The sequence below is a fragment of the Salmo trutta genome, chromosome 17 (assembly GCF_901001165.1).
Source record: "Salmo trutta chromosome 17, fSalTru1.1, whole genome shotgun sequence".
Taxonomy (NCBI): Eukaryota; Metazoa; Chordata; class Actinopteri; order Salmoniformes; family Salmonidae; genus Salmo; species Salmo trutta.
In genome coordinates, this window is record NC_042973.1 from 52,297,041 (window position 1) to 52,324,600 (window position 27,560).

A 27,560-nucleotide genomic window follows, 5' to 3' on the forward strand; every position below is an offset into this window, starting at 1 on the left:
TCAACCAATCAGCTTGCAGTGGGGTGTCACCTCCCATCTTTGTCAAGCAGTATGGCTGACGTTCTGTAGTGTGTAAGCTTCTAACTAGTGTTGACCTGTTTCATTCATTTTAAATCATGTCAGTGCTACTATTCTTGAAAAACTTGCACTACGTCAGCAAAGTTCCAATGAGTGTCGCGCGCCCGGTCGTCGATTGTCTATATCACACCGAAAAAGGAGTCTACGGTTACCGACCTAAACAAATCGAGGGGGACCCGAAGTTGCAGAGCGACCATATCGCTACACTCAATCAAGGTCAGTAGAGCTGTGTTCAAATACTCATACTAACCGTACTATTTGTGACGTGAATTGAGGATATAGTATGCTAATTGGGCATAGTATGATATAGTTAGTATGCCAAAAGTTACCTGATATCGTACTAAATTCGCCAAAATACGAAGTATTCATGAAGTGGACTGATGTAAAACAAAATATTTGCAACAAAATACACACCACCATTGAAATATCCAAGTTGTACATATTATTTTACTACACTGATTCCAGAATTGACTGTCAGTATGTCATAAATCTCTTCTTATTTGGAAAATTTTTCATAAACAAATCAAAATTTATGAAGAAAAAGACCCCTTTGTGAAAATGTTTCTGATTTGGAAAACTATTTAGAAGCATTAACGTTTATAAAGCAAAATGTCAAACATTTATTCGCTACATGTCTTTGTCTTGATATAATGTGGATTTGTATAATTTATTTGTTGATCTCTTCCTTATTTCTTGGTAATTCCTCTGGATGTTCTGTTTTTTGTGTTTTGCATGTTATTGTTTAATAAAAAATAAAAATACATGCAGTGGACGCTGTTTCCTTGCTTTTAGGACCCATAACAGGCTGACTACGCGACGCGAGCGTTGCAAAATAAATTTCGAAATCTATATTATTCAATTATTGCACCCACACTGCTCTGCGTTGCTAAGGGCTAAAATAGATGTCAGTTCTGCAACTCCTGCCTCTCCCATCTCCTCATTGGTTTATAGAAGCAGGTAAGCATGTGCCATCTCCTCATTGGTTATACCCATGTGGGTGACTGAAAGACAAACAAGGTCAGTGGCGGTAATGCACCTAATTTATGAAAGTTGCCAACTGCAATATTAAGTCAAGAAAAGAAAAAGCCCTGAAGGAGGAGAGATGACTAGAAACAATTTGATTGACCGTTTTATGTGTGGATTAATTGTCGTAGTAGAGGACCTTGTGCATTTCAGGTAAAATAACAACTTAATGTTTATATCCCAGGACAAATTAGCTAGCAAGTGAAAGCTAGCTAGCTAAATTGGCATAAATGTTCAATGCTTTTCGACCTGTCCCCAAATTAATGCAATTGGTTCAGAGTTTGTTTTGATATTTTAACCTGCGTGTTGTGATCGCGTTTGGTGTAGGGGGACAAAATACAGTTACGCACGATGGCGCACCCGCGCAGCCGGTTTGGGTTCCATGTAATACGTTCTTCAGAAAATGGGCGTGGCTTCATAACTTTTCAAATTGGAAGAAAATGGTGGAAAATATGCAGCCGAAGTCCGACGAGAGGATACAAATTCATTACTTTTACTAATTATGACATGTTCTCTCATTTGTTTCTGGAAGTAGCTAGCAAAACGTTAGCCAGTTAGTTTGGGTGCTTGACTGCCGTTGAATGCTCGGATCAACCCTACTCACGCTCTGAATTTACGAGCAGACAATCTGATCATGCTCTGGATATACGAACGCCCAGAGTGCAATCTGGCACTCCAGATTGAATTGATGAACACACACAAAATCGTACAATTTTTAGCTAGTCATTTGTTATGCAAACAAGTTAGCAAGAGGTTGCATAACAACAACATCAACTTCCAGTAGACAATCAAAGCTCTAGTATGCTCAACTGAAACGATACCGTTCGTTTACTGTATACTAAAATTAAGTAATAGTATGTAGTATGTTAGTATGGGTATTTGAACACAGCTCATGTTTTGCAGATAATGAACATTAAACTCAAATCATTGTCTTTCTCAATGGGGAAAACAACTAAGCAAGACTTAAGACTATTAACAACTAAGCATCCTTTGCACAAAGTGAATTCTACATTTATAATTGATTGTAGGCCTATCAATTCACCTATTGTAATTGCAGAAGAGATTAAGTGTTGAGTTGTTCTTATATTCCTTATTGTCACTGCATATCGTACACTTTTACTACTTGCTTTAATTTGCATTTAACTGTAGACTAACGTTTGTCATAGCCTAGAGGTATATCCTCCTACCCCATGTCTTATTTTAATGTTATTTTTGAATCTTTATTGACTTTTTCCCCACATTTTACAATAATAATAGATTAATTCATTTAAATACATCAGTTTTCACATCAATTTGACATTAAAAAGGCTGTTCTGTTTACACAGATCATGGTCTCATGCGCCTGGTGGAGGCATACCGAGCACATGGACACAAGGCTGCTAAAATTAACCCTCTACTGCCAGAGGACCCTGTGGAGGACACTGTGCCAGAGATCAACATGTTGACTGGGGCTGTACAAGGACCCCTCAACACATCTGGTAGGCTATGTGGTCTATTGGGAGATTCATATGAGGATGGTATTATTCTCAATAATGTTCCTTAGAATGTGTTTCAAAAACGTTGCATATAACAAATTTGGCAATAAAGAAGCGCACAGCTGAACATTTTTTTTTTTTTTTACAGGGAGCGCGGAACCTCCTGTGCACAAACCTGTTTTTAATGGGCATAATACTAAAGATATGTTAAGTTAGCTGGCAAAGTTAATGGCGGGCTAATTACAGAAAATAGCTTATGGTTGTGTGAGTGATGAAATAAAAGCAGGGCATTCTACCGGAGAATTTTAGGACTTGGACACTCGTTGTCCTAGCGTTATATCCTAATTTGATTTTGGTGCAGGTCATGTTGTTCTTCACATTACCATCTCTGGTAAACGCACACTATATAAAATAAAATCAATGTTTATTTGTCACATGCACAGGATACAAAAGTTGTAAACGGTACTTGCATAGTGGAGTCTTTTGTTTAGACATTTAGCTAGCTGGCTAAACAATGAACCAAAATCCCAACTCATAACTTAACTACCATGCATGAATCTGCAGGTAGCTAAAGATAACTAACTATATTCTATGTTAGTTAGCTAGCTAGCTAAAATTAGGCTATAACTAGCAAAGCAAATGGCTTTCTAAGATGCAAATAATATTACTACACACGTCATACATGTAACGTTAGCTAGCGAGTCAGCCAGCCAACGTTGCTATGTACCTAACAGTATGCTTTAACTTGCAATGAAAATGACTTTCTGACAAAATTACAAATGTATAATATCTGAAAATGTAGCTAGGTAGACTCTCTTACCCGTATACATGGATGAACGCTTTTCCCTCTCTGTCATGAATGCCATGGTTGCCCTTAGTTTGAAGATGTAATCCGGAGACAGGGGTTTTATACAACAGCCTTCTGGTGTGTTCTCTCTTCGACTATTTGCAATCAAACACTAGATTTTACTCCATCTCCTTAGCTATCATACTCTGCTTCCACCGGGCATTCCATTGATTTCAAAACTCGGTCCTCCAGAAAGTGGTGTGCATTAGCAACACTTTTGCAGTTCTTCGTGATATTGTGAGAAAGGATTACCTACACATACTGAGCATGTCATGTTATAGACAGAAGCATGCTACATGGTAGACCAATTCAAACTCTTCTCTCGGTATGTCCAGCCCATCTATTATCTCAGCCAATCATGACTAGCGGGAAGGTTCCTGTCCTTTTCCGTGGCTAAACCAACTAGGCTCGTAATTTAACAATTGTATTTTCAGATGGAGTACAATTTCTTTATTTCTTTATAAAAATGTGTCGGAGGAAACACTGTATACCTGGCGATCGTGCCAGCGTGCACATGACCGGCCCGCCACAGGAGTCGCTAGAGCGTGATGGGACAAGGACACCCCGGCCGGCCGGCCAAACCCTCCCCTAACCCCGATGACGCTGGGCCAATTGTGCGCCGCCCCATGGGTCTCCTGGTCGCGGCCGGCTGCGACAGAGCCTGGACTCGACCCAGGGTCTCTAGTGGTCTTAGACCACTGCGCCACTCGGGAGGCCAACAAGTTTGTTATTAAGGCACATGAAAGGGTCAGATGTTCCAGAAGGCATTTCTGCCAAAATGCATTTTCTGATAAAAAAAAATAAATGTTCAAATGCCTCTCCTGTAAAGTAGTGACAAGCGACATACGCCTAGTTTCCTGAAACTAGTCACATTTAGAAATACCCACAGTATGATTTTCAATACCGTCAATACTTTTTAATAACGTCAATACCAAACTATTTTAGCTTGTTTTTCAAATAAATATGTTTGTGCACTAGGTTAATAAAGCAGATCACGTTCTTTATTTCGCCTGTTGCATAATTTTTTCATTATGAAGCCGTTCCCCAAAGCTGATTGAGCCAGTAACGTTTCTTTGTTTACAAAGAGCACACAGAGAAAACGAAAGCTTTTGTGGCTTGACAACCCACTATTGTGCATCACAAGAGGGGGGGATCAATTTACACTTGAAATTCACTACTAATGTTTGCAAGGTTATTATCTTAGAAGTTTAATTATCTAAGATGTGCCAAAATAAATTCTAGCTATGCATTTGGTTTGCTAAGTGGCTAGCTTGCAAGAGCAATCTTCTTGGTTACAGCAGAGACAATCAATCCACTCCTGGATCAATATCCTTGCTGTCTGTTTTGTGCTTGAAGCAAACCTTTTGAGATAGTTGTATGACTTCATGATCTGGGGTGTCTGTCCTTGAGATTTGTTTGTTCCTTGCACTTGTTAGCATTTAGCTAGCGTACACATTGAGAATTCGCTAGTACTTTGTTAGCACACTTGATTAGGAGCCTGTAAAAGAGCAGCCATCCCCTCCGGCACCATTAACATAGCCGCTTTATGGTTTTTGCGACTGCACTTGAAGAAATGTTCAAAGTTCTTGAAGTTTTCCGTATTGACTGACCTTCATGTCTTAAGGTAATGATGGACTGTCGTTTCTCTCTGCATATTTGAGCTGTTCTTGCCATAATATGTACTTGGTCTTTTACCAAATAGGGCTATCTTATGTATACCACCCCTACTGTACCTTGTCACAACATAACTGATTGGCTCAAACGCATTAACCTGTTGGGGCTAGGGGGCAGTATTGAGAATTTTGAAAACAAATATGTGCCCATTTTTAACTGCCTCCTACACCAACTCAGAAGCTAGGATATGCATATTATTACCAGATTTGGATAGAAAACTCTGAATTTTCTAAAACTGTAAAAGATAAACATCTCCTTAATCTAACCACATTGTTCGATTTTCAAAGAGGCTTTACGGCAAAAGCATAAAGTTAGATTATGTTAGGACAGTACATAGCCAAAAAAGTACAAACATCCATTTTCAATTCAAGGTCAGGCGTCACCAAAAGCAGAAACCAGCTAAAATTATGCACTAACCTTTGACAATCTCCATCAGATGACACTCCTAGGACATTATGTTATACAATACATGCATTTTTTGTTCCATCAAGTTCATATTTATATCCAAAAACAGCATTTACAGTCGCGGTGAAATTCTGAATTTTTTTCGCCTCAAATGCTTCCTTGAATTCAGCGTTACAATTTACAAAATTACTATTCGAAAACATTGGTAAATTATAATATTGTCATTCAAAGAATAATATATTATCATCTCGTAAATGCTACCGCATTGCCAGATCTCAAAATAACTTTACTGGGAAATCACATTTTGCAATAAACGGGGTACAATGCTAAGAACAATAGGCTAGGCTATACAGTTAGCATCATCTAATATCGATAATGAAATTGTTAATATCCCCTTACCTTTGATTATCTCCATCAGAAGGCACTTCCAGGGATCCCAGGTCCACAACAAATGTGGTTTCTTTCGACAAAGTTCATAATTGATGTCCAAATAACTCCAAGTTGTTAGCGCTTCGGTAGGCTACTAAAAAGTAGGGCGGGGGGGTGGGAAGTCACAACGTAAAGTAAAAAAAATAATCTATTTACGTTCGTTCAAACATGTCAAACGTTGTTTAGCATCAATCTTTAGAGCCATTTTTTACGTGAAACATCAGTAATGTTTCAACCCGACCTCTCCTGTGTCTTGAAAAACGTTTTTGAAAAATGTCTCGCCTGACACGAACTCAAATGATTGCGCAGGTGCGGGCAATAATGAAGTGACGACATCCCAGGGAGGTCAACTTCTCTTCCTTGTCATCCGGTCTCTGTTCATCATAGACGCTTCAAACAACTTTATAAAGATAGTACAGCCACAAAAATTCTTAGGAAAGAAATTCCACAAAATAACTTTTAAAAAGGCAGACCTGTTAATTTAAGTGCATTCCAGGTGACTACCTCATGAAGCTGTTTGAGAGAATGCCAAGAGCATGCAAAGCTGTCATTAAGGCAAAGGGTGTCTACTTTGAAGAATCTCAAATATAATATATATTTTGATTTCTTTAACACTTTTTGGTTACTACATGATTCCATATGTGTTATTTCATCATTTTGATGTCTTCATTATTATTTTACAATGTAGAAAATAGTAAAAATAAAGAGAAACCCTTGAATGAGTAGGTGTCCAAACTTTTGACTGGTACTAGCTGGGTAATGTTAAGGGGGTAGGTGTGTCTCTCTTTGGTAACAACAGCTGGTGTGCAATCTCTGTTAGACTACTTCATGATAAGCTGTGGACTATACTGAACAAAAATTTGAACGCAACATGTCAAGTATTGGTCCCAAATTTTCCATTCGCAAAAAAAGCTTAGTTAACACAATTGCATTTTATCGGTGGCAATTTGAATGCACAGAGATACTGTGACGAGATCCTCATGTTTCAGCATGATAATGCACAGCCCCATGTCGCAAGGATCTGTACACAATTCCTGGAAGCTGAAAATGTCCTAGTTCTGCATACTCGCCAGACATGTCAGCCATTGAGCACGTTTGGGATGCTCTGGATTGACGTGTACGACAGCGTGTTCCAATTCCCGCCAATATCCAGCAACTTTGCACAGACATTGAAGAGGAGTGGGACAGTATTTCAAAGGCCGCAATCAACAGCCTGATCAACTCTATGCAAAGGAAATGTGTCGTGCTGCATGAGGCAAATGGTGGTCACACCAGATACTGACTGGTTTTCTGATCCACGCCCCTACCTTTTTTTGAAGATATCTGTGACCAACAGATGCATATTTGTATTCCCAGTCATGTGAAATTCATAGATTAGGGCCTAATGAATTAATGTAAATTGACGGATTTCCTTATATGAACTGTAACAGTAAAATCTTTGAAATGCACGTTACATTTTTATATTTTTGTTCAGTATAGTTTATATTTTTCATAGCTGTATATTTACCACCACAAACCGATGCTGGCAGTGAGACCACACTCAACACGCCGTGCAAGCAAGGAAATGCACATCTGGACGCGGCCGTTGATTTTAATGCAGGGAAACTGAAATCCATCTTGCCTCATTTTTACCACCATGTCACCTGTGTAACTAGAGGTGACAACTTTAGATCACCTTTACTCCACACACAGAGACACATACAAAGCTCTCACTTGCCCTCCATTAGTCAAATCTGATCATAACTCTATCCTCCTGATTCCTGCTTACAAGCAAAAGCTCAAACAGGAAGTACCTGTGGATGTGGTCCGGTGAAGCGGGTGCTAAGCTACAGGACTGTTTCGCTAGCACAGACTGGAATATGTTCTGTGATTAATCCGATTGAGGAGTTTACCACATCAATCACCGGCTTCATTAATACAGTAAGTGCATCAACGATGTCATCCCCACAGTGACCATAAGTACATGTCCAAACCAGATGCCATCCGCACTGACCCAAAGGCTAGAGCTGCCAGTTTGAAGGAGCAGGACACTAATCCGGACGCTTATGAAACCCTGCTACAACCTCAGACGAGCCATCAAACAGTAAAGACGTCAATACAGGACTAGGGTTGAATCCTACTACGCCGGCAGTGACACTAGTCGGATGTGGCAGGACTTGCAAACTATCACGGATTACAAAGGGAACCCAGTGACACGAGCCTACCAGATAAGCTAAATTCATTCTATGCTCGCTTCGAGGAAAGCAACACTGAACTATGCATAAGAGCACAAGATGTTCCGGACGACTGTGTAATCTCACTCTCTGTAGCTAATGTATGTGACTAAGACCTTTAAACAGGTTAACGTTGACAAGGCCGCGGGGCCAGACTGATTACCAGGACGCATTCTTGGAGCATTTGCAGACCAGCTGGCAAGTGTCTTCAGTGATGTTTTCATTTTCTCACTGACCCAGTCTGTAATACCTACATGTTTCAAGTAGACCACAATAGTCCCTGTACCCAGTAACGGCAAGTTGACCTGTTTAAATAACTGTCACCCCATAGCATTCAAATCTGTAGCCATGAAATGCTTTGAAAGGCTGGTCATGGCTCACATCAACACCATCATCCCAGATACCCTGGATCCACTCCAATTTGCATAGCGCCCCAACAGATCCACAAATTACGCAATCTCTATTACACTCCACACTGCCCTCTCCCACCTGGACAAGATGAACACCTATGTAAGAATGCTATTCATTGACGACAGCTCAGCGTTCAACACCATAGTACCCACAAAGCTAATCACTAAGCTCAGGACCCTGGGACTAAACACCTCCCTCTGCAACTGGATCCTGGACTTCCTGACAGTCCGCCCCCAGGTGGTGAGTCTAGGCAACAACACATCCGCCACACTGATCCTCAACACAGGGGCCCTTTAGAGGTGCGTGCTTAATCCCCTCCTGTACTCCCTGTTCACCCACGACTGTGTGGCAGCGCATGACTCCAACATCACCATCAAGTTGGCTGACAACACTACAGTGGTTGGCCTGATCACTGACGACGATGAGACAGCCTATAGGGATGAGGTCAGTGCCCTGGCAGTGTGGCTCCAGGACAACAACCTCTCAATGTCAGCAAGACAAACGAGCTGATCATGGACTACAGGAAACGGAGGCCCGAGTACGCCCACATCGACAGAGCTGTGGTGGAACGGGTACAGAACTTCAATTTCCTCGGTGTCAAAGTCACTAAGGAATTTTCGTGGTCCTCACACACTAATGCAGTCGTGAAGAGGGCACGACAATACCTATTCCCCCTCAGGAGACTGAAAAGATTTGGCATGGGCCTTCAGATTCTCAAAGTTCTACAGCTGCGCTGGAGTTGCTTACCAAGAAGACAGTGAATGTTCCTGAGTGGCCAAGTTACAGTTTTGACATAAATCGGCTTGAAAAATCTATGGCAGGTCTTGAAAATGGCTGTCTAGCAATGATCAACAACCAACTTGACAGAGCTTGAAGAATTTTAGAAAGAATAATGTGCAAATATTGTACAGTCCTTGTGTGAAAAGCTCTTCGAGACTTACCCAGAACAACTCGCAGCTGTAATGGGTGATTCTAACATGTTTTGACTCGGGTGTGTGAATAATTCAATTCTTCAATCCAAGATGGCGTACCTGTCAGGTGTCTTTGGCCTTCGTCGTGTCTCATGTATATATCTTTTTCTTCGTATCTTTTTAAAATATTTTTCTAAACCTCAACTTTAAAATACTCTCCTGCAACCCGCCTCACCCAATGTGGTGTGGATCAGTTTTTTTCTAAAGTATTTTTTATTTACCTCGGAACCGGAATCCCCCAACACAAGCTAGCCAGCTCACTAGCTAGTAGTCAGCTAACCACTGCTAGCGGTCATCAGCTAACCGTTAGCTCGGAAAGCTCTCGCCAGTTTGTACAATGCGATTCAAACCAGAGCATACGGACCTATTTTCTCTCCATATCCCCGGATTCCTACCGCAAGCTCTGAACCTTTTCACCTGGATCATTGCAGCTAGCTAGCTGCAATCCGCGTGACTACTCCTGGCTAACGTCTCTGGCCAGACGCAAGCACCAATTAGCCTGGAGCTAGACCCATCTCCCGGCTAGCTGAAGAGGCCCATCAGCCATTCCTGGGCTACAATACCCGGACCCCTTCTACTGCTAGTATGGAGCACGGAACCCTGCAGATCCTTCATGACTGGACTACCGATGTAATCTGCTCGAGGGGTTACTCAACTGGCTCCTACTTCGCGACATCCCCTGAATGTCCATCTGCTAGCCTGCTATCCGCGGCCCGCTAGCTGTCTAGAGCATATTGGACTGTTAGCTAATAGGCCCATTGGCCAATTTCTCGGGCCACTATAACTATTTTGCCAATTGGCCTGGGCCCCTTTTACTCAACGAAGCTCTGCTTATCCATCACGACTGGACAACCGATGTAACCTGCCCGAGGGTTTTTTCCAACAGGTCCCTCCGTTGCGACGTCCCTGAATGCCCAGCTGCTAGCCGCGGCCCGCTAGCTGTCAAGAGCATATTGGACTGTTAGCTGAATAGATCCATCGGCCAATTTCTTGGGCCACTATACCTATTTTTGCCAATTGGACTTGGACCCCTCTGCTACTCGGAACCCTACTAAGACCAGTCATGATGGATATCGACATAACCGCACGTGGAGGCTAAAACAGACTTTCCTCCATCGCGACGTCCCTCCTTAAGGCCCTTCTGCTAGCTTGCTAGCCGCGACCTGCTAGCTGTCTGAATCGCCGTGTCTCCAGCCAGCCCAACCACTCACTGGACCCCTATAATCACTTGGCTACGCATGCCTCTCCCTAATATCAATATGCCTTGTCCATTACTGTCCTGGTTAGTGATTTGTCTTATTTCACTGTAGAGCCTCTAGCCCTGCTCAATATGCCTTAACCAACCATTTAGTTCCACCTCCCACATAAGCCGTGACATCACCTGGTTTAAATGTCAGTAGAGACAATATCTCTCATCATTACTCAATGCCTAGGTTTACCTCCAATGTACTCACATCCTACCATATCTTTTGTCTGTTCATTATGCCTTGGATCTATTCTATTGCACCCAGAAACCTGCTCCTTTTACACTCTGTTCCGAACGTACTAGACGACCAGTTCTTATAGCCGTACCCTTATCCTAATCCTCCTTTGTTCCTCTGGTGATGTAGAGGTTAATCCAGGCCCTGAAGTGCCTAGCTCCACTCCTATTCCCCAGGTGCTTTCATTTGTTGACTTCTGTAACCATAAAAGCTTTAGTTTCATGCATGTTAACATTAGAAGCCTCCTCTCTAAGTTTGTATTATTCACTGCTTTAGCACACTCTGCCAACCCGGATGTCCTAGCCGTGTCTGAATCCTGGTTTAGGAAGGCCACCAAAAATCCTGAAATTTCCATCCCTAACAATAACATTTTCCGACAAGATAGAACTGCCAAAGGGGGCGGTGTTGCAATCTACTGAAGAGAGAGCCTGGAGAGTTCTGTCTTACTATCCAGGTCTGTACCCAGAAAATCGAGCTTCTACTTTTAAAAATCCACCTTTCCAGAAACAAGTCACTCACCATTGCCACTTGCTATAGACCACTCTCTGCCCCCAGCTGTGCCCTGGACACCATATGTGAATTGATTGCCCATCTATCTTCAGAGCTCGTGCTGCTAGGTGACTTAAACCGGGACATGCTTAACACCCAGGTCATCCTACAATCTAAGCTTGATGCCCTCAATCTCACTCAAATGATCAATGAACCCACCAGGTACAACAACAACATCCGTCAACACGGGCACCCTCATAGATATCGTCTTAACCAACTTGCCCTCCAAATACACCTCTGCTGTTTTCAACCAAGATCTCAGCGATCACTACCTCATTGCCTGCATCTGTAATGGGTCTGCGGTCAAACGACCACCCCTCATCACTGTCAAACTCTCTCTAAAACACTTCAGCGAGCAGGCCTTTCTAATCAACCTGGCCCGGGTATCCTGGAAGGATATTGACCTCATCCTGTCAGTAAAGGATGCCTGGTTATTCTTTAAAAGTGCTTTCCTCACCATTTTAAATAAGCATGCCCCATTAAAAAAAAATTGAACCAGGAACAGATATAGCTTTTGGTTCTCTCCAGACGTGACTGCCCTTGACCAGCACAAAAACATCATGTGGCGTTCTGCATTAGCATCGAATAGTCCTCGTGATTTGCAACTTTTCAGGGAAGTTAGGAACAAATATACACAGGCAGTTTGAAAAAGCTAGCCTTAGCTTTCCTAACAGAAATTTGCATCCTGTAGCACAAAGTCAAAAACGTTCTGGGACACTAAAGTCCATGGAGAATAAGAGCACCTCCTCCCACTGCACTGAGGCTAGGAAACACTGTCACCACCGATAAATCCACTATAATTGAGAATTTCAATAAGCATTTTTCTACGGCTGGCCATGCTTTCCACCTGGCCACCCCTACCCCGGTCAACAGCCCTTCACACCCCACAGCAACTCGCCTAAGCCTCCCCCATTTCTCCTTCACCCAAATCCAGATAGCTGACGTTCTGAAAGAGCTGCAAAATATGGACCCCCTACAAATCAGCTGGGGTAGACAATCTGGACCCTCTCTTTCTAAAATTATCTGCCAAAATTGTTGCAACCCCTATTACTAGCCTGTTCAACCTCTTTTGTATCATCTGAGATTCCCAAAGATTGGAAAGCTGCCGCGGTCATCCCCCTCTTCAAAGGGGGAGACACTCTAGATCCAAACTGCTACAGACCTATATCTATCCTACTGTGCCTTTCTAAGGTCTTCGAAAGCCAAGTTAACTAACAGATTACCGACCATTTCAAACACCACCCTACCTTCTCCGCTATGCAATCTGGTTTCCGAGCTGGTCATGGGTGCACCTCAGCCCCGCTCAAGGTCCTAAACGATATCATAACCGCCATCGATAAGAGACATTACTGTGCAGCCGTCTTCATCGACCTGGCCAAGGCTTTCGACTCAACAGGCTTGGTTTCTCAAATGACTGCCTTGCCTGGTTCACCAACTACTTCGCAGACGGAGTTCAGTGTGTCAAACCAGAGGTCCGGCCTGTTGTCCGGACCTCTGGCAGTCTCTATGGGGGTGACACAGGGTTCAATTCTCGGGCCGACTCTTTTCTCTGTATACATCAATGATGTTGCTCTTGCTGCTGGTGATTCTCTGATCTAGAGGTCGACCGATTATGATTTTTCAACGCCGATACCGATTATTGGAGGACCCAAAAAAAGCCGATACCGATTAATCGGCCGATTATTTCCTTTTTTTTTATAATGACAATTACAACAATACTGAATGAACACTTATTTTAACTTAATATAATACTTCAATAAAATCAATTTAGCCTCAAATAAATAATGAAACATGTTCAATTTGGTTTAAATAATGCAAAACAAAGTGTTGGAGAAGAAAGTAAAAGTGCAATATGTGCCATGTAAGAAAGCTAATGTTTAAGTGCCTTGCTCAGAACATGGGAACATATGAAAGCTAGTGGTTCCTTTTTAACATGAGTCTTCAATATTCCCAGGTAAGAAGTTTTAGGTTGTAGTTATTATATTATTATAGGACTTTCTCTCTATACGATTTGTATTTCATAGACCTTTGACTATTGGTTGTTCTTATAGGCACTTTAGTATTGCCAGTGTAACAGTATAGCTTCCGTCCCTCTCCTCGCTCCTACCTGGGCTCTTACCAGGAACACATCGACAACAGCCACCCTCGAAGCAGCGTTACCCATGCAGAGGAAGGGAAAAAACTAGTCCAAGTCTGAGCGAGTGACGTTTCAAACGCTGTTAGCGTGCACCCGGCTAACTAGCTAGCCATTTCACATCGGTTACACCAGCCTAATCTTGGGAGTTGATAGGCTTGAAGGGGTGGAACGTTCCAAAAAAAGTAAAGTAAAAGGTTGCCAACCAACAACGCATACAAAGTAGCAACGCATACAAACCTAGCTAACTAGCTGCCGAATAGGCATCAACTCACCACGTAGATTATTCTTAATGTTTGTCCATAGGCAAACAGACATGTGAGGACAGACATTTTTTGGAATAAACGTGATGAGTGAAAAACCACTCCCTACCCGGTATCTTATTCTGCCGCTATACAACTTTGTATGCGTTGTTTTTTTGGAAACCTTGTTATTTACTAAGTTTTTGGAATAGATTCCTGTTGGAACGTTTCACAAATTATACCCACCCCGGTTGAAGTCATAAACAGCGCAATGCTTGAAGCACAGCAAAGGGCTGCTGGAAAAATGCACAAAAGTGCTGTATGAATGAATGCTTACGAGCCTGTTGCTTCCTACCACTACTCAGTCAGACTGCTCTATCAAATCATAGACTTAATTATAATATAATAAACACACAGAAATACGAGCCTTTGGTCATTAATATAGTCGAATCTGTAAACTATCATCTCGAAAACAAAAGTTTTTTTCTTTCAGTGACATCCGTATTTTATCTAACGGGTGACTAAGTCTAAATATTCCTGTTAGGCATTGATGTTTATGGTTAGGTACATTGGTGCAACGGCAGTACTTTTTTCGCAAATGCGCTTGTTAAATCAACACCCGTTTGGCGAAGTAGGCTGTGATTCGATGTAAAATTAACAGGCACCGCATCGATCATATGCAACGCAGGACACGTTAGATAAACTAGTAATATCATCAACCATCTGTAGTTAACTAGTGATTATGTTAAGATTGATCGTTTTTTATAAGTCTAATGCTAGCTAGCAACTTACCTTGCTTCTTGCTGCCCTCGCATTACAGGTAGTCAGCCTGTTAATCCTTGTGGAGTGCAAAGTAAGGCAGGTGGGTAGAGCGTTGGACTGGTAACCGAAGGTTGCAAAAACGAATCCCCCCTGAACAAGGCAGTTAACCCCCGTTTCTAGGCCGTCATTGTAAATAAGAATGTGTTCTTAATCTGACTTGTCTAGTTAAATAAAGGTGTAAATTAAAAAAAATGTAAATGTAAAAAATATATTTTTAAAAAATCGGCAAATCGGTGGCCAAAAATATCGATCGTTATTAAAACTTGAAATCGGCCCTAATTAATCGGCCATTCCGATTAATCGGTCGACCTCTACTCTGATCCACCTCTACGCAGACGACACTATTCTGTATACTTCTGGCCCTTCTTTGGACACTGTTAACTGCCCTCCAGACGAGCTTCAATGCCATACAACTCTCCTTCCATTGCCTCCAACTGCTCTTAAATGCAAGTAAAACTAAATGCATGCTCTTCAACCGATCGCTGCCCGCACCTGCCCTCCCGTCCAGCATCACTACTCTGGATGGTTCTGACTTAGAATATGTGGACAACTACAAATACCTAGGTGTCTGGTTAGACTGTAACCTCTCCTTCCAGACTCAAATTAAGCATCTCCAATCCAAAATTAAACCTAGAATTCGCTTCCTATTTCACAACAAAGCCTCCTTCACTCATGCTGCCAAATATACCCTCGTAAAACTGACCATCCTACTGATCCTCGAATTCAGCGATGTCATTTACAAAATAGCCTACAACACTCTACTCAAAAATTGGATGCAGTCTATCACAGTGCCATCCGTTTTGTCACCAAAGCCCCATATACTACCCACCACTGCGACCTGTATGCTCTCGTTGGCTGGCCCTTGCTTCATACTCGTCACCAAACCCACTGGCTCCAGGTCATCTACAAGTCTCTGCTAGGTAAATCCCCGCCATATCTCAGCTCACTGGTCACCATAGCAGCACCCACCCGTAGCACGCCATCCAGCAGGTATATCTCACTGGTCACCCCCAAAGCCAATTCTTCCTTTGGCCGCCTTTCCTTCCAGTTCTCTGCTGCCAATGACTGGAACGAACTGCAAAAATCTTCTCCCTCACTAGCTTTAAGCACCAGCTGTCAGAGCAGCTCACAGATCACTGCACCTGTACATAGCCAATCCGTAAATAGCCCATCCAACTACCTCATCCCCATACTGTATTTATTTATTTATCTTGCTCCTTTGCACTCCAGTATCTCTACTTGCACACTCATCTTCTGCACATCTACCATTCCAGTCTTTAATTGCTATATTGTAGTTACTTCGCCACCATGGCCTATTTGTTGCCTTACCTCGCTTATCCTACCTCATTTGCATACACTGTATATAGACTTTTTCTACTGTATTATTGACTGTATGTTTGTTTAGTCCATGTGTAACTCTGTGTTGTTGTATGTGTCGAACTCTTTGCATTACCTTGGCCAGGTCGCAGTTGTAAATGAGAACTTGTTCTCAACTAGCCTACCTGGTAAATAAAGGTGAAATAAGTTTATTTTTTTAATGTAAATCAGATATTTCTTTATTTCATTTTTAATAATTTAGCAAAAATATCTAAACAAGTTTTCACTTTGTCATTATGGGGTGTTGTGTGTAGATGGGTGAGGAAAATGAGTTCAGGCTGTAACACAAAAAAATTGCAATAAGTCAAAGGGTGTGAATACTTTCTGAAGGCCCTGTATATGCATGCAATGCCCAGATGCATTTAGCGCTCAATTCTCTGACAACTGAACCGTGTGGTGGACAATTCTTTTAGCTCACCACTGCCAGCACTCTGTTTGCATGGCTAGTGGCTAACGTTAGCCAGCTCAAGATAACTAACGCAGAGTACAATTCTCCATATGACGTTAAGAAATAGTGCGCTATGGGTAGTTTAGAAGATATCCGGAAATAAGTGAATAAATATGTAAAAACCCCAAAACATAACAATTTTTGTAGTTATAGGTAACCAGAATGTGACTACAAATTACTAAGTCTTTGACCACACTGTGTTACTTTGGTGAGTAAAAACTCATGCCTCCTACCCTTTTAAGTCAATGTAAAACCCATCACCCAACATTTGAATTGCTAAACCACCCATTGCAATGGTATGGCACCAATAAAGGTTTTAAGGAAATAATTGCCTTTAAATGCCCCAAACTGCTAATTTGTGTGGTGACTCACTCACAGCACATGCGTTTAACACAGGCACTCGGTTAGGGTGGATGGTGTCTCCAGGGATGAGGCATTTTCAATGACAGTCAACAGTATCTCATACCTCAGTCATTACTATCATCACTCACAAATGAGTAGATCAATCAAATGAAAGTACATGTGACTTGGTGGATATGATTTAATGGTAAAAGCACTTTGTGACTGCTGATGTGAAAAATACATTTGATTGATTGAGGGTTCCTATGATACCCATTCATGGAGATAAGGAATTATGTCCCACACACACACGCCTCATCCTGTCAGACTATCAGAGCTCTTGGTCTTTAGTCTGTGTTCATGGAGATAAATAATTATTCACACGTCTTTTTTGTCCTGCAGGCAGACTAGCAGGTCCCATACTGCAATGCATTTGCAACCAACCAGGTCCTCCTAAACAAACGTGCTATTTTTCAACTGACCTGAAATTCACACTCTCCTAAATAAATTCCTTTCTTCTCCAGGACTGCGTCACTTTGGTAAGGCTGAGGCGTCAGTGGAGGAGGTGCTTGCCTACCTGGAGGAGGCCTACTGTGGCCGCATTTCCATAGAGACCAGTCAGTTGACCAGTCTGGAGGAAAGGGAGTGGTTCGCCGACCGCTTCGAGGAGTTGAAGAAGGAGACATTTACGGCGGAGGAAAGGAAGAAGTTGGCCAAACTCATGCTGGAGTCACAGGTGGGTGGGTCAAAGGTCGACGTCGTCACACAGTATTACAGCCGAATTACCTTTTCATAGCCTAATTAATGAAAATGTGTATCTTATCTAACAGTAATTGGCATCTTGTTTAACATTTTTCTGTGGGAATAAAGTCATTATCTTATCAGCGAGAATGTGATGGTATTGGTTTTATCAATGTTAATTACATTTTTTTTTCCTATTTCCAAGAACGACTGATCTTGCTTAATTATTTATGTATTTTGCTTTTATTTAACCAGATAAGTCATTGAGAACACATTCTCTTTTTACAATAACCTGAAATGACCGGTTTCATCTTGTTACCTCAGGAGTTTGACAATTTCCTGGCAAACAAGTTTTCCACAGTGAAGCGTTACGGTGGTGAGGGAGCAGAGAGCATGATGGGAGTGTTCTATGAGATGTTCCGAATGTTGGCCCACAGTGGGGTGACGGACATTGTCATGGGGATGCCTCATCGCGGGCGACTCAACCTCCTCACGGGGCTGCTGCAGTTCCCACCAGAGGTCAGGGTTCAGACACTATCGATCACTTCCAGGTCAAATTCATGGCTGTAATGTTTACCTGAATGAACCACACTTAACTGGGGATTACCAATAAACTCCATGTAATTGTCAGCTGCAATGCGCTATGCAGTGTGAAGATAAGGTAACCCTGGATTCTCTCTTATCAGAAAGTGACCGTAAAAAGTTTCTGTGGATGATGACCTTGAATTTTGTTGTTTTTCTTACTGAGGTGAACAGGTTTTGGGAGAGGTGAAATATGGAACCCCAGTATAACATTTATTTGTTTCATGTGCCTCTCTTCCCCCACCTCCAGCTGATGTTCCGTAAGATGTGTGGCCTCAGTGAGTTCCCAGCGGACTCTCCCTCCATCGGTGACGTCCTCTCCCACCTCACCACCTCTGTAGAGCTGGATTTCGGTGCTGCCCACCTCCTCAAAGTGACCATGCTGCCCAACCCCTCCCACCTGGAGGCCATCAACCCAGTCACCCAAGGGAAGACCAGGGCCCGGCAGCAGCTCAAACAGGAGGGAGACTACTCACCAGACGAGAACGCACAGCCTGGGAATAAAGTCGTATGTCTCCAGGTATTGTGTGTGTGTGTGTGTATAGATATAGATATATAGATAGATATAAATAAACTATATATATATATATATATATATATATATATATATATATATATATATATATATATATAGTTTATTTATATCTAGGCAACTCAGTTAAGAACAAATTCTTAGTTTACAATGACGGCCAAACCCTCCCCTAACCCAGACAACGCTGGGCCAGTTGTGGCTCTAACCAGAATAGAAAGACGAGTGGGAGGACCTGGTGCACAACTGAGCAAGAGGACAAGTACATTAGAGTGTGTAGTTTGAGAAACTGACACCTCACAAGTCCTCAACTGGCAGCTTCGTTATATAGTACCCGCAAAACACCAGTCTCAACGTCAACAGTGAAGAGGCGACTCCGGGATGCTGGCCTTCTAGGCAGATTTGCAAAGAAAAAGCCATTTCTCAGACTGGCCAATAAAAAATAAAAAAAGATTAAGATGGGCGAAAGAGCACAGACACTAGACGGAGGAATTCTGCCTAGAAGGCCAGCGTCCCGGAGTCGCCTCTTCACTGTTGACGTTGAGACTGGTGTTTGGTGGGTACTATTTAATTAAGCTGCTGTTGCATTTAGGGGAGCTAACGTCTCATTTAGGGGAGCTGAGCCCCCCCCCTGCTTCCCTCATAATTCGCACCTTGGCCCTCAGGCCAATGTGTTTGACACCCCTGAACTAGAAACACATTCACTGAGTAACACTGCTATAGAATAGTATACTTAACTTCTATGGGCTACGTGGGACGCTAGCGTCCCACCTGCGGGACACAGCCAGTGAAATATCAGGGTGGCAAATTCAAAACAACAAAATGTCATAATTCAAATTTCTCAAACATACAACTATTTTACACCATTTTAAAGATGCACTTCTCCTTGATGTAACCACATTGTCCGATTTCAAAAAGGCTTTACAGCGAAAGCAAAACATTAGATTATGTTAGGAGAGTACATAGACAAAAATAATCACACAGCCATTTTCCAAGCAAGGACATGTGTCACAAAAACCCAAAACACAGCTAAATGAAGCACTAACCTTTGACGATCTTCATCAGATGACACTCCTAAGACATTATGTTACACAATACATGTATGTTTTGTTCGATAAAGTTCATATTTATATCCAAAAACAGCATTTTACATTGGCGCGTGATGTTCAGAAAATCTATTCCCACCAAAACTGCCGGTGAATGTGCACATCAATTTACAAAAATACTCATCATAAACGTTGACAAAATATTTAACAATTATTTAAAGAATTATAGATAGACTACTCCTGGATGCAACTGCTGTGTCAGATTTTAAAATAGCTTTACGGAGAAAGCACATTTTTCAATTTTCTGAGTACATAGCTCGCAATCACAGCAAGCTATACAGACACCCGCCAAGTTCGGGGTCACCTAAACTTAGAATTACTATTATAAATATTCTCTTACCTTTGCTGATCTTCGTCAGAAGCACTCCCAGGACTGCTACTTCCACAAGAAATGTTGTTTTTGTTCGAAATAATCCATATTTATGTCCAAATACCTCCGTTTTGTTTGTGCGTACAGAGCACTATCCAAAGGCATAACGCGCGAGCGCGGTACCAGAGACGAAAAGTCAATGTTCCATTACCGTACTTAGAAGCATGTCAAACGCTGTTTAAAATCAATCTTTATGGTATTTCTAACGTAAAATTGCGATATTATTCCAACCGGACAATAGCGTATTCATTCAAGAAGAAAAAAAAGGAACGGCGCGCTCGCAGGATCGTGCATATCCAATCTCTTTGCTTCCAGGCAGTCCACTCAGTGACTGAGCTCCTATATTCTGCCCAGTGACAGGAGAATGCTGAAAGAACTTTCTGAAGGCTGTTGACAGCCAATGGAAGCCTTAGGAAGTGCAACGTGACCCCACAGACACTGTAGTTTTGATAGAGAATCAAAAGAAGAACTACAATTCTCAGACTTTCCACTTCCTTGTTGGATTTTTCTCAGGTTTTTGCCTGCCATATGAGTTCTGTTAGACTCCCAGACACCATTCAAACAGTTTTAGAAACTTCAGAGTGTTTTCTATCCAATAATATGCATATTCTAGTTTCTGGGCCAGAGTAGTAACCAGTTTAATTTGGGTACGTTTTTCATCCGGCTGTGAAAATACTGCCCCCTACACCTCAACAGGTTAATTGCCCTCTCGTGAATTTGTCTTGTACGTGTATTACAATATGTAAAAGAGAGGGATAGTAGGAAGGGATTATTACGCTGAAGTACAGTTTATAGGGTCATAAGGGCATTATCCATTGTTGATGTCAAGATATTTTCTGAATTTCAAGCCTGGTGATCATTGTGGAAACTCTCCTTACTTTTCTCAGGTCCATGGGGATGCCTCATTCTCTGGTCAAGGGATTGTTCCAGAGACATTCACCATTTCACTACTCCCCCACTTCAGAGTCGGTGGGAGCATCCACCTCATTGTAAACAACCAAGTGGGTTATACCACTCCATCTGCGAGAGGGAGATCGTCTTTATACTGCAGTGATGTTGGTATGTGAAATCTATCGCTTTATCTATAATAGATCTTTATGGGAATTATAATCACCAATCCATTTTTTTATGGGAATTTCAATACTCCTCCATCTCACCACGTGTGTGTGTTCTCCCCTCTCCAGGTAAGATGGTGGGCTGTGCGGTGGTCCATGTGAATGGTGAGGATACGGAGGAGGTGGTGCGTGCCACACGTTTGGCGGTAGAGTATCAGAGACGCTTCAGGAAGGATGTCATCCTGGACCTGCTCTGCTACAGACGGTGGGGACACAACGAGCTGGACGAACCTGGTTTCACCAACCCTGCCATGTACAAGATTATCCGGTGAGTTCGGTATATTTGCTATACTCTTCCCGCTCTGGCTGATCTTGAGCCAAAATGGGTCCACTAAATGGACAGAAATATTGTCCAGAAACTACCTCAATTGTATTGAATGGGGAACACTTCCCCACAACCATGAACAAAAGCATACATTGTTTACCTACAATTGTATATTTGCTTTACATTTATTTGCCGTTGATATACCCTTGATTACAGAACAATGCCGAAATAACAACAAAAAACTAACCATGACATCCTACCCACTTCTCACCCCCCCCCCCCCCCAGCTCCAGGAAGAGCATCCCAGACTCCTACGCTGACCAGCTGATCTCAGAGGGCCTGATGACCGAGGAGGAGTGTGGTGCCATCAGGACAGCCCACTACGGCATGCTGAACGACAAGCTGGCCAACATGACCCTATACAGCCCACCACCCACCAACCTGCAGGTCTGGGATGTGCACTCATTTCACATACTTTAGCTGGGCTTGATTGAGTTTACCTGGCACAATGGAATCAACTTTAATAGTCGCAAAAGTGCAAACCCCACCCATCTGGCACTACAGGCAGACTAAAGCGAACGCTCAAAATGTTTGTTCCCAGGTCTGGTGAGGAGTGCTTTTTGGTGTGTTGAGAAACTAACAGAAGGCAGATTTCCATTCTTTGCTGTAACAAATGGACTTATAAAGTTGTTGTTGTTGTTACAGGGGCGCTGGGGAGGTCTGGAGGAGCCCCAGGCCAGAGTCACCCACTGGGACACGGGGGTGCCTGTCGCCCTGCTGCAGTATGTAGGGGCTAAGTCTGTGGAGATACCCGACGAGGTCCAGCTACACAGCCACCTTGGGAAGATGCATGTGGCGGTAATAACAATTACAGGAGATATATGTGTATGTATGTATATATGTGTATATGTGTGTAGCTAATTCGGGGGGGGGGGACCCAGGTCCACCGACTGTCAACCCAACACATTAGCCATTACGCCAACAGATCTCAACCTCTACAAGTTTGCTAGGTGTTGAGTTAAAGGGATAGTTCGAGATTTCAGAGACAATGGTATCCACAAGTTCATCTGACTCTGGGGGGAAAAGGGATAAAGGGCTTTGTTGTTTTCCCCCTTGTTTTAAAGACTCTCTGAAGCTCATTGAAAACAGATCTGTTGTGTTCTCTCAGGGTCGCCGTGCGAAGGTGGAGAATGGAACTAATCTGGATTGGTCCACTGCGGAGGCCATGGCGTTTGGCTCTCTGCTCTGCCAAGGTCAGTCAACGGCTTTTTACAATACTGAGCCAAACCAAGCTGTACTGAGCTGGCCTGGTTCTGCATCCACTTTAGTTGCTGGAGTATCCTAGGCAGCACAATTTGGTAAGGGTTTGCATGGTAATGTGAAAAAGGATTGATCTTCATAGATAACATTTTTTTACAGAAATTGCTTGTTAGATTTGTGTTTTCCAGGCCTGTTATTACCATACTATGTCAATACTTACAAATGTATAGTAATTTCTATATGTCATTCTCATGTCTCTGGCTGTAAGAATGTGTTTTGTTTTTCATTTGTTTTGCAGGGTTCAACATTCGTATCAGTGGACAGGATGTTGGTAGGGGCACCTTCAGTCAGAGACATGCCATGATAGTTTGCCAAGACACAGATGACATGTACATCCCCCTCAATCACATAGACCCTGAACAGAAAGGATTCATGGAGGTAAATAATGACTTATTGCAACGAGAGAAAAAAACAATGAGACTTGATACAAAATAACTTGGGACTCGACTTGCACTTGAGATTCAACCCTTGGGACTTGAGATTCAAACCTTTTTACTCACTGGAGACTTGGACCTCATGACTTGTTTACTTGCTGTACTTCTAAGTTGTATAAGAGTGTCTTGGACACCCACCTGTGATACGCCGTGCACTCTTCTGTGTGTGTGTGTGTTCTAGGTGTGCAACAGTGCCCTGTCTGAGGAGGCCGTGCTGGGCTTTGAGTATGGCATGGCCATCGCCCAGCCTAAACTACTGCCTATCTGGGAGGCTCAGTTTGGAGACTTCTTCAACGGAGCTCAAATCATATTCGACACCTTCCTCTCTGGAGGTAATGAATGCCGACACTCTGGTCAATAACTTTCTGAAGTCAGCCAAGGGCTATTTTTAGGTCACCTCCTTTGAGGTTGCAGATAGTTGAATATCATAAACCAGTTTCCTTCTAGCCCCTGGCGAACACCTATCAAGTCCTTTCAGTTCTGTGAACACAGGTTAACAAGGGCTAGGGGGAAGGGGATACATGGAATGGAGCCAACACTTTTGTTTAGTATACATTTAAGATTAAACTGGTTATTTGGTCAACATGATCAGTAAATCATGGGTCCCAGTAGAACACAATCTACACTTTAATATAAAAGCTCTATGGAGCATTCATAAAGCCTTCATAAACGTTAGACGCCACATTCTGGTTCCGCTAGGTGTTGATTTGAAATGTGTCTCTCCCAGGCGAGGCTAAGTGGCTGCTGCAGTGTGGAATGGTGATCCTGCTTCCCCATGGTTACGACGGAGCAGGACCGGAACACTCCTCCTGCCGCATGGAGAGGTTCCTACAGGTGAATAGGGGAACACAAATCACATGGCAACAATTTTAAAGGAGCGGTGAACCTCTGATCTTCTCCTCTGCATTTTGTGGCAGTGAGAAATGAGAACAGACTTTTTTAAGAACTCTTTGGAAACAAATACCAGATAGAATTACCTCTGTTATAGCTACTGTATACCGCTGTCTACTCTCTCACTGTCTCTTGTAATATTTATTGTATCTGTGTCTAAATCTCCTCCTCTTTCTCCCAGCTGTGTGACAGTAAGGAGGAGGGGGTGGATGGTGACAATGTCAACATGGGCATGGTCAACCCTACGACTCCAGCACAGTACTTCCACCTGCTGAGACGACAGATGATACGCAACTTCCGCAAGCCACTCATCGTTGCTGGGCCCAAGACTCTGCTCCGATTCTCTGTGAGCTACTCAATAACACATCTAATACAAGCCGTTAGAGTTAAATGGGCTTGTTTTGAATACCTTTTAAAATGCATCCTTCCTCCCCCTCTTCAGGTAATCACTGATCTGTAGGTGAGTGAGTGGTTAGGTGAAGGCATTGTTTTCACTGCATTGCTTCCACCAATCTTACCATGTCATATCAATGATTTCCTCAAGGAAAGAAAGGGTTAATTTTAAGGTATTCAAACGAGGATACTGTGAACATGTTTTATGGTGATATTTGGTGACTTGAGTTGATGAGTTCCTGTCTCTACCTGTAGGGGGCAACATCCAGTTTGGCTGACATGGCTCCTGGAACCTCTTTCAAACCTGTGATTGGTGACACCTCAGTCACTCCAGCCAGGTAAAGAAGTATCCACAACATTACACCCTCTCTTCTGCTTCCGGTTGATAAGTGTATCTCATTTAAAAATGTTGTTATTTGTGTTACGGTGTCACTTTCTTGGACTTTATTTACGAGATCAAATAGTAAAGTGTAAATACATCTGTACACGTTGCACCTTCCAGGGTTGGCTGGATTCAAATGCAATCGACCCAACCCATTACAGTATGTACCCAACTGCTTTAATAACTGCCCTTTCCTGCTATCCTTGTAGTGTCCAGCGGGTGGTGCTGTGTTCAGGGAAACACTACTATGCCCTGTTGAAGCAGAGGGAGGCATCCGCAGCCACTCAGACCACAGCACTGATCAGACTGGAGGAGCTGTGTCCCTTCCCTCTGGAAGCCCTGCAGCAGGAGCTCACCAAGTATACCAACGCCAAAGGTAGGCTATACCTGACCTGGCCACTATTTTCCTCAAACATCTAATATCTAAAATGCCACTTTGCAGTCGCTTTTATCCAAGAACACCAACAACAAATGTATATAAGTGACCCCTGGCCTGGCCTGCACTGGTCTTCACTTCTTACCACAGACACTATATGCCTGTTTCCCAGACATACATTAACCCTGGTTTAAAAAGCTATTTCATTGGAGATTCTCCATTTAGCATGCTTTTTATTCCAGGATTAGGCTCTTACTGTTCAACACTGCTTACCAGAGATTGTGCCGCAGCATCGGATCAATAAATCATTTTGTGAACTGTATTTGGTAGGGATGGGCATTTGAAATGATTTTACTATTCGAATAATATCATTACATTTTGTCAGATATTTGATTAACTGTCCCCATCCCTAGTATTTTGACATCTTCAAGATCATTTTTTAATGTAATCTTCATGTGTTTGTGTCCCATACAGAGTTCGTCTGGAGCCAGGAGGAGCCCCAGAACATGGGCCCCTGGTCCTTCGTGGCCCCTAGGTTTGAGAAGCAGCTGGGGTGCAAGGTGAGTCCTGCCCCTGTCTGAATGATCAGAGAAATACTGTTTATGTGTTTGAGGGGATCAGTTTGAGCAAGCAAGGCGATGCTCAGAATTGCTCATTTTGATCAGATAATGAGTAGTTATTTGGAATGCAAGGTGATTTGTAGGTCAGTGATTCTGCACAGTCCGACATCAATGTAGTGGATCTCAAACATGCACAAAAACTAAGTGTGCAAAACATGCTCTTTCCATGACAGACTGACTAGGTGAATCCAGGTGAAAGCTATGAGTGCTTATTGATGTCAACTGTTAAATCCACTTCAATCCGTGTACATGAAGGGGAAGAGACCGGTTAAAGAAGGATTTTTAACAATTGACACATGATTTGTGTATGTGTGCCATTGAGGGTGAATGGGCAAGTGCCTTTGAACGGGGCATAGTAGTAGGTACCAGGCGCACCTGTTTGAGTGTGTTAAGAACTGCAACACAGCTGGGTTTTTCACGCTCAACAGTTTACCGTCTGTATCAAGAATGATCCACCACCCAAAGAACATCCAGCCAACTTGACCCAACTGTGGGAAGCATTGGAGTCAACATGGGTCAGCATCCCTGTGGATAGCTTTCGACACCATGTAGAGTCCATTCTCTGACGAATTGAGGCTGTTCTGAGGGCAAAAGGGGGTGCAACTCAATATTTGGAAGGTGTTCCAAATATTTTGTACTCTGTGTATATTTGACTGGGTTTGATTTAAAAAATATATATAATAATAATAATAATTAACCGACCATTTTCATTTACCATTCCACCTTCTTTCTCCATCTACTCTACCTCCAGCTCCGGTTGGTGAGTCGGCCTACTCTGCCCGCCCCGGCTGTGGGCATCGGAACGCTCCACCACCAGCAGAACGAGGCCATCCTCACTGCCACCTTCTCCTCTTGAGCCACTGGGCCCCAAGATGGCTGCTCCCGCAGGGCCCCAAAATGGATGGACCCTCCCTGCTCCAGTAAAACCAGATTACATCTCTTCTCTAGCCTGGACCTCCAGGCTGAATTTATCTCTGTTTCACTCAACTTTCTATGAATTGGTGAGATGAAACAATAGTGAGTCCAAGATCTCTTTTCTTCCTGTATGTTTAAATGTTCTCAAAAACACAGGTGCTAAAGGCTGCTTCTTCATTGTGCAGGGGGCTTCAGGTACTGAGTGGAACAAGACTGTTTGATGGTTTGGAAGGGCTGTTTTATCGAGCATTATTAAATGGAGCTGTAGCTGTCTAAAAACAATGTGATGTAAATGGTCTGAGATTGCATCGTAAAGCAACTCAATGTTGCCCTGAGTGTTCATTTCTATTGTAATATTGAATTTTTAACTTTATGCAAAAGTTAATTTCACATGCAATATGATTGCATTCAATTTACTATACTGAAACAAAAATATAAACGCACCATGCAAGAATTTCAAAGATTTTACAGAGTTACAGTTCGTATAAGGAAATCAGTCAATTGAAATAAATTCATTAGGCCCTAATCTATGGATTTCATATGACTGGGAATATGATATGCAGCTGTTGGTCACAAATACCTTAAAAAAAAGTAGGGGCGTGG

At 42.7% G+C, this 27,560-nt stretch overlaps 1 protein-coding gene across 1 annotated transcript; it reads left to right on the forward strand.

Annotated features, from left to right (window-relative positions):
- Positions 1-27,239, forward strand: LOC115152393 (probable 2-oxoglutarate dehydrogenase E1 component DHKTD1, mitochondrial). Its single transcript, XM_029697230.1, has 18 exons — positions 1-294; positions 2,427-2,579; positions 17,443-17,654; positions 17,984-18,178; positions 18,492-18,761; positions 21,134-21,305; positions 21,431-21,629; positions 21,914-22,073; positions 22,332-22,484; positions 22,795-22,879; positions 23,185-23,324; positions 23,562-23,712; positions 24,108-24,214; positions 24,453-24,617; positions 24,920-25,002; positions 25,256-25,422; positions 25,897-25,982; positions 26,794-27,239. Exons 1-18 carry the CDS (start codon positions 117-119, stop codon positions 26,896-26,898), a joined length of 2,781 nt encoding a protein of 926 aa, XP_029553090.1. The 5' UTR covers positions 1-116; the 3' UTR covers positions 26,899-27,239.
- The last annotated feature ends 321 nt before the right edge of the window (positions 27,240-27,560 follow it).